Source organism: Acanthochromis polyacanthus, chromosome 10, assembly GCF_021347895.1.
Source record: "Acanthochromis polyacanthus isolate Apoly-LR-REF ecotype Palm Island chromosome 10, KAUST_Apoly_ChrSc, whole genome shotgun sequence".
Taxonomy (NCBI): Eukaryota; Metazoa; Chordata; class Actinopteri; family Pomacentridae; genus Acanthochromis; species Acanthochromis polyacanthus.
The window spans coordinates 39744404-39751499 of NC_067122.1; the positions used below are offsets into that span (position 1 = coordinate 39744404).

Below are 7096 nucleotides of genomic sequence, written 5' to 3' on the forward strand. Positions count from 1 at the left end.
TTTTCATTTCTAAACAGCCATTTGTCAAAACACACCATGCAACTTTAGGTTAGCTTCCTTCATTGAAGACATGGTGTTTGATCTTTTTGTTGCAGACACCTACTTTACCTACAGTACACACATTGATCATCCATCCATTCTCTATACATCACTTTATCCTCACTAGGGTCGCAGGGGGTGCTGGAGCCTATCCCAGCTGACTCAGGCGAAGGCAGGGGACACCCTGGACAGGTCGCCAGTCTGTCGCAGGGCTACATATACAGACAAACAATCACACTCGCATTCACACCTATGGGCAATTAGAGTAATCAATTAACCTCAGCATATTTTTGGACTGTGGGAGGAAGCCGGAGTACCCGGAGAAAACCACACATGCACAGGGAGAACATGCAAACTCCATGCAGAAAGATCCCAGGCCCACCCCGGGATTTGAACCAGGGATCTTCTTGCTGCAAGGCTAAAGTGCTAACCACTACACTACTGTGCAGCCCACACATTGATCAGTCACATCAAAACTTAAGTCTTCAAAACAGTCCCGGCCTATCAACACTTGGACTCTACAAGACTCTAAAGGTGCCCTGTAGTATCAGGAACCAAGACGTTAGCAGCAGATTCTTGAAGTCCTCGAAGTTGTGCAGTATGGCTTCCTCGAACTGGACATGTTTTCCCAGTACATCTCACAAATACTTGACGGGAGAATTTGAATTACAGTGTGGAAGGGAGGATTATAATGCCGAAATAGGCCACTGTCATTTGAGAATACCACTACCATGGCAGAGTATACGTGCTCTTCAACAATGTTTAGGTAGCTGTCAAAGTACCATCTATGAATGTTGGGACCTAAGGTTTTCTGGCAGAACATTGCACAGAAAATCTACCTTCTCCAGCTTGCCTCCTTCCCATAGTGCACCCTGCTGTCACCTCTTCTACAGGTAAATGATGCAAAAGAAAATGTGAATCGTCAGACCAGTCATCTTCTTCAATTGCTCCATGGTCCAGCTCTGATGCTCAGAACGCTCAGCGATCTGAGCGATCTGCAGCCACAGAGCTCCATACACAGCAAGCTGCAATGCACTGCATATTATGACACCTTTCTATCAGAGCCAGCTTTACGTGTCAGGGCTCCCTCCTCACCCTGGCTCCTTCCCCACCTGGCATCCCAAGACCCTTTTTCCCATCTGTCTTTTCCCTTTCTCTCCCTCTCTCTCTGCAGCACTGCACTGAGTGAAGCGTAGTCACTCGGCTGCTCCCACTCAGACAATCAGCTGTTACCCCGGAGTCTGGACAGCTGGAGATTATTCCCATGATTACTCCTGCGACAATAAAAGACCGGTTCATCTCTCCATTCTTCACTGGATTGTTAAACACGACTACATCGTTAGTTAACTCTCTAGCCGCAGCTTGTATTCAGTGTCGTATACGCCTGTCTAACAGTTTTTCTCTGCTCTCCCCGGTACGGCGGATCCAGCTGTCCAGACCCCTGTCCGTCCTGCCTGATTCCTTGTGAACCCCGGAACCTTCCGTCTGAACGCGGCCGGCAGTCTGCCCCACCTCGGCTCCCCCCCGTTCCCACCTGCAACTCCTGCCTGTCTCCCGGATCCCTGTGCACTCGACACCCCCCCCCCCCCCCGTGCATCGCCCCCGTCCAACAGACTTCTGAGAAATAAACCTTATTGCACCTAAGGGATTGTTGTGCTCTCTGCTCAGATTCTCCCAGCGCCTCCGTGACAGAACAATCTGGCCAAGAAGATGAATCCGGAGAGTACATGATCCAGCCCTGCCAGTTTGCCGGCGTCGTCTGCTGGCTTAATCCCTGCTGCGAGACATCCACACCGCTGCGCCAGGGAGGAATCACCTGGTGCACTCCTAGGATCGGCTCCGCCTTCTACGCACTCGGAGGGGCGGCCGATGATGTAGAGAGGACGCCCAGCCAGGAGCGAGACCACCGGTCCGAGGAAAAGTTCTCCTCCGACGGGGAACTGACCTGGCACGTCTCGGATTCGCCCCAGCAGCCGGGGTGGGAGGAGCCCCCTCCGGATGAGGCTTCATCCCTACGCCTGGTCGGGGAGTCCCTCCAGCAGGCTGGCGAGCTGAAAAACCACTCGACCCCTTGGTTCCTCGGGGACCCTGAAGGCATCTCCTCAGTTCCTGCATTCCTCGACGCCGTCTCCTCTGCTCTGGGACGGATGTTCACGATTCTGCCGGAGGTGAGGAATCTGGAGATGGCCACCGCTGTTCTGACGGAGCTCCAGATAGCCACCGACCGTGTGGGGGAGATTATTGCAGCGTTCGCCGTCCTTGGGGCGTCTCTGGCCACCACCGTCGATCCCATGATTCTGCGAGCAGCCAACAAGGGGCTGACGGCGTTGCTCATGGCCACAGTGCTGATAGAAGGCTCGGTTTTGTTCCAGTCCTCAGACGAATCCGAGGAGCCCCCGGCCTCCGATAGTCCAGACGTTGGTCCCATTTCTGTAACAGAACCAGATTCTACCCCCGGCCTTTTAGTCACACTAGACCCAGATTCTGTTGTCGATGGGGACGCTTGTCCAGCTCCCTCCCCAGCTTTTAGTCGAGCGAGCGTAACTGCCTCTGATTCCAGCTCAAACGAAGATCCTCGTCCTGTGCCGGCTACTGATTCACACTCAAGTCCTGTCTCCGCCTTAGCTTCCACTCCTATTCCTGTAGAGATCGATGTTCCAGCCCCAATTTTGGTGGAAATTGCCGCTCCGCCTCCTGATCCTGAGGGCATTGGTTCCCCAAATTCCGCCGCTGTGGGGTTTTTCACCCTGTTTCCAACCCCGGAGCAGAACGACCTGCCGCCCCCGGCTTTTGTTCAAGCTCGGAAGGATACTCAGCTTTTGGCTCTGTCCCCCAATGTCTCCCTGGCTGTGACGCAGGAATCCACGACCCCTGCTGGTCCCTCAGGGGGAACTTCGGCTCCAGTCCCAGGTCTGCCTCCAGAGGGGCCCCCCGTTCGACCACCTATCCGATCCCCAGGGGAACCTCGCCCTCGTCGGTCCTCCCTGCAATGACGCCGCCACCTGAGCCAGCTGCCGTCTGTGTCACAGCTCCTCACGGACCAGCCCCACCCGCTGCCCTTAATTCAGCTCCCTGTTAGGACAGTGGAGGGGAGACGTCGACCTCCCTGACACCGATCTCCAGCCCGTCAGTCTGCCAGACGCTCCAGGAGGATTCCCTGCCACAGTCTGAGAGGCCGTTTGCCCGCCCACTCTCCACGGAGGTCTCTGTACCGTCGGTCACCTACGGAGCCAGTGAACAGATCTTCGGAGGCGTTCCGCCGCGGACGAGCCTCCAGTGAGACCCCAGCTCTTTCCCCTGATTGGCCGTCGAGAGAGGGCTGGAGATCGTCGGTCGCCGCTCCGCCCCCAGGACAGGGCCGGCACTCTCCCTCGCCGTCGGGACGATCCCCGGACCAGAGACAAGGGATGGGTCGGCCCAGACCGGTCCAGCCCCCGGTTCCACACCACTCTTCCGCCTGGACCTAGGGTCGCCCACCCGCACACTCCCCTCGGTCGAGCTGGAGACACCTTGCTAAGCCCTAAGACCCCCCGCCGAAGCGTCACCCCCGCTTGGATCAGACTCCCACCTCCCACGTTTCCCTCTACCAGTCACGATTGGACCTTCCCTGCCTCCGGATCCTCCTCGTACTCGTTCTTTTCAGCCCGCCCGGCCTCCAGCCATTCTGTCCTCGGTCTCCCCCACAACCTGACCTTCTCTGCACGCCACGCCTCACTCTACCCAGTCTCCTCCTCGTCTCCCAGAACGGATCCCCCGGTCAGACACCTGCCAGTACCTCTGACCCGGCACCAGTATGCATTCTAACTAGATCCCTGGGGCACCGGGAGTCGCCCCTGGGGGGGGGGGTACTGTCAGGGCTCCCTCCTCACCCCGGCTCCTTCCCCACCTGGCATCCCAAGACCCTTTTTCCCATCTGTCTTTTCCCTTTCTCTCCCTCTCTCTCTGCAGCGCTGCACTGAGTGGAGCGTAGTCACTCGGCTGCTCCCACTCAGACAATCAGCTGTTACCCCGGAGTCTGGACAGCTGGAGATTATTCCCATGATTACTCCTGCGACAATAAAAGACTGGTTCATCTCGCCATTCTTCACCGGATTGTTACACACGACTACATCGTTAGTTAACTCTCTAGCCGCAGCTTGTATTCATTGTTGTATACGCTTGTCTAACAGTTTTTCTCTGCTCTCCCCAGTACAGCGGATCCAGCTGTCCAGACCCCTGTCTGTCCTGCCTGATTCCTTGTGAACCCCGGAACCCTCCGTCTGAACGCGTCTGGCAGTCTGCCCCACCTCGGCTCCCCCCATTCCCACCTGCAACTCCTGCCTGTCTCCCGGATCCCTCTGCGCTCGACCCCCCCCGTGCATCGCCCCCGTCCAACAGACTTCTGAGAAATAAACCTTATTGCACTATGACAAGTAAGTAACTTGTATAATATTTCTATGGTGTTATAGTTCATGCCAAGTTGAATCTAATTGGTCTCACCTTAAAAAAAACACATTACAAAAGTTGCACTACTATTATGTATGTGCTTTAACTTTCTTTCTCGGATGTAGAAACATTGAGTTTATAAATAATTATTGCTAAGGTGACCGCGATAATGACCTATGTATGTGGCCCAGGCTGGAATAAAATTACTGACCAGGACAGGTATTGTTGAAAACTGTTTAAAGCTGTGACACTGTAACAAAAAACACCCCACACACTTAGATTTTAAAGTGAATGCATCCACACACACACACACACACACACACACACACACACACACACACACACACACACACAGATGTACACACACTCTCATTCAGTCATGTACGCATACATTCACTAATACTCCCAGGTAAGCAGCCACTCAGATATTGTACACACTCAGGCAATGCTATGCATGGATCTGCACTTTTTAAAATCCACAAACACAAGAGACTCATCATCATCATACATACACACAAACACATACAGACACGTACACACACAAACTTGAGTTTCCTGCCAGAGTGTGACTGATTGAATTTCAACCTTCTCCATGTCTGCAGGCCAAAGGCAGCAGCAACCGCTGAGCAATGCACATTTTACTGCTCCCTCTGCCTGCATCTGTGTGTTTGTGTGAGGAAATGTGTGTACCACTGATATACTGTATATGTTATTTTGGTACATGAACATGCACTTTTATTTGCATGTACAGGAAACCACCCCAGTATCATGTTTGATTTGCTGAGGATTTTACATGCCCTTACACTCGTCCTTGTGTAAAGGTCAGAAACTGTATGATTTTCTTATAGACTGCTGGGACCTTGGGCTGCGTAGTGGCTTGGTGGTTAGGACTTTCACTTTGCAGCTGGAAGATCCCCGGTTTACATCTCCGCCTTCCCAGGATCTTCCTGCATGGAGTTTACATGTTCTACCTGTGGATGCATGGGTTTTCTCCAGGTACTCTTCCTCATACAGTCCAAAAACATGCTCAGGTCAATTGGTAACTCTAAATTGTCTGTTGGCGTGAACACGAGTGTGATTGTCTTTATGTGTAGCCCTGTGATAGATTGACAATATGTCCAAGGTGTCGCCTGCCTTCTCCCTAAGCCAATTGGGATAGTCTCCAGCCCCCATCATGACCGTAATGAGGATTAAGCGCCGTGTAGATGATGGATGGACGGATGGATGGATGGATGGATGGATGTTGGGAACTCTCATGGCGCTTCCGGTATTCTTACAACATGCATGAACTTGTATTTGCTCCATGTTGCATGTAATTTGTCTTCAAACTGCTGCCATTTGTCATAAGTCCTGCTTTTAATATTTGTTGTGATGTATGTAAATGAAATTTCTGATTTGAGTAAAAGATTTGCCAGTGCATGGGATAATGAGTAATCAAGAGTCTCAGCTCAAAAGGCCAAAACAGGATGGAAAAGCCCTTAAAGCAGTATTTAAATAATCAGACACTAAACTCTTCTCAGACAACTAATCAAATCAAATCAGACAATGAAATTCATTTCTATTGGTTGGCAGCAAACAATCACTACTATCATATTTGGGGGATTCGTGGAGTGCAGTACCTCCGATTAAAAACACATATTGCAAGGATTTATAGGTAAGAGTTTTACCAGACTAACTACACAACCCAACACAAACACAACATTTATATGTGAGTGCTAATTTTGCAATTGACAACATCCATTGACATACTCAGGAAAGCAATGTATTGTTTACATTGGTGAACAGCCAGCCCATAATATTCCTACTCAAATCATTTGTGATATAATTAACGCTACCTCCAGGTTTTTCTCTTTCTGTGAAGTCAACTATTAGCAGACTAATGGAGGCAGTACTGTAGGCTTTGCAGCTTGAAGTCACTGTGTGAAATGTAATTCTCACATCTTTTACTGCCACAATGAGAAACAGTGAAAGGACCATAAAAGGTCAACGTACTCTACAAATTAATTATTGACGTCTAAAGATATTTTAAGTGGCTCACTCAGAGGTCAGCACCAATGATCCCTCCACAGCTTCATAATGGGGTACATAACGTGTAGTGTATTAGTCATATTCTATGAATTAATGACTGCCTTGAAACGCAACACATTGATTCAAATATCAGATCTTGATTGTAAGACATATCTGATTTAAAAAGAAAATGTATTCAATTTCAAAAGAAATAAATCTAATTTTTTAGAGATACTAAAGTAACGTGAATGTTGTTTCCAACACTCTGTTAGACATCCTTTAGTTAAGCTTGCCTTGCAACATTTCAGCAACAAACAGCCTGCAAAGCAACACACTTGTTTGTTCAGTTTGGTTTTTTTTTTACTATTGGACTACCTTTTAGATCAAGTGTAGTGTCACTTTAAAGTCTATTTATAGGCCTGAGGGACAATGCAAAAAAGAAATGTCAAAATTTTGCCTGTTTCATTCATGCTTGATTTGCCGGAATTCTCTTTACCACGTCTGCTTAGACCATCTACCCCATATGCTTAGCTTCTCTGCTTGCTGTATCACCTGGTCTTCTCCACACTTTTTCCACCTGAGCTCACTCATTCCATCAGTATGTAATGTGCTACCCGTCTACCTT

The 7096-nt window shown here is 50.1% G+C and overlaps 1 protein-coding gene across 2 annotated transcripts; it reads left to right on the forward strand.

The window, feature by feature from the left end:
- Positions 1-1685: 1685 nt before the first annotated feature.
- LOC127535932 (angiomotin-like) lies at positions 1686-6644 on the forward strand. Of its 2 annotated transcripts, XM_051954966.1 has the most exons (3): positions 1686-4451; positions 5313-5460; positions 5559-6644. In XM_051954966.1, the coding sequence occupies exon 1, from the start codon at positions 1767-1769 to the stop codon at positions 3030-3032; it is 1266 nt and encodes a 421-aa protein (XP_051810926.1). In that variant the 5' UTR covers positions 1686-1766; the 3' UTR covers positions 3033-4451; positions 5313-5460; positions 5559-6644. The 2 variants fall into 2 exon arrangements, with proteins under 2 accessions (XP_051810926.1, XP_051810925.1); XM_051954965.1 differs by having other exon boundaries at positions 5313-6644.
- Positions 6645-7096: the final 452 nt, after the last annotated feature.

Excerpts from the sequence above, each read along its gene's own strand:
- LOC127535932 (XM_051954965.1), top strand. The coding sequence starts at position 1,767 with ATGATCCAGCCCTGCCAGTTTGCCGGCGTCGTCTGCTGGCTTAATCCC.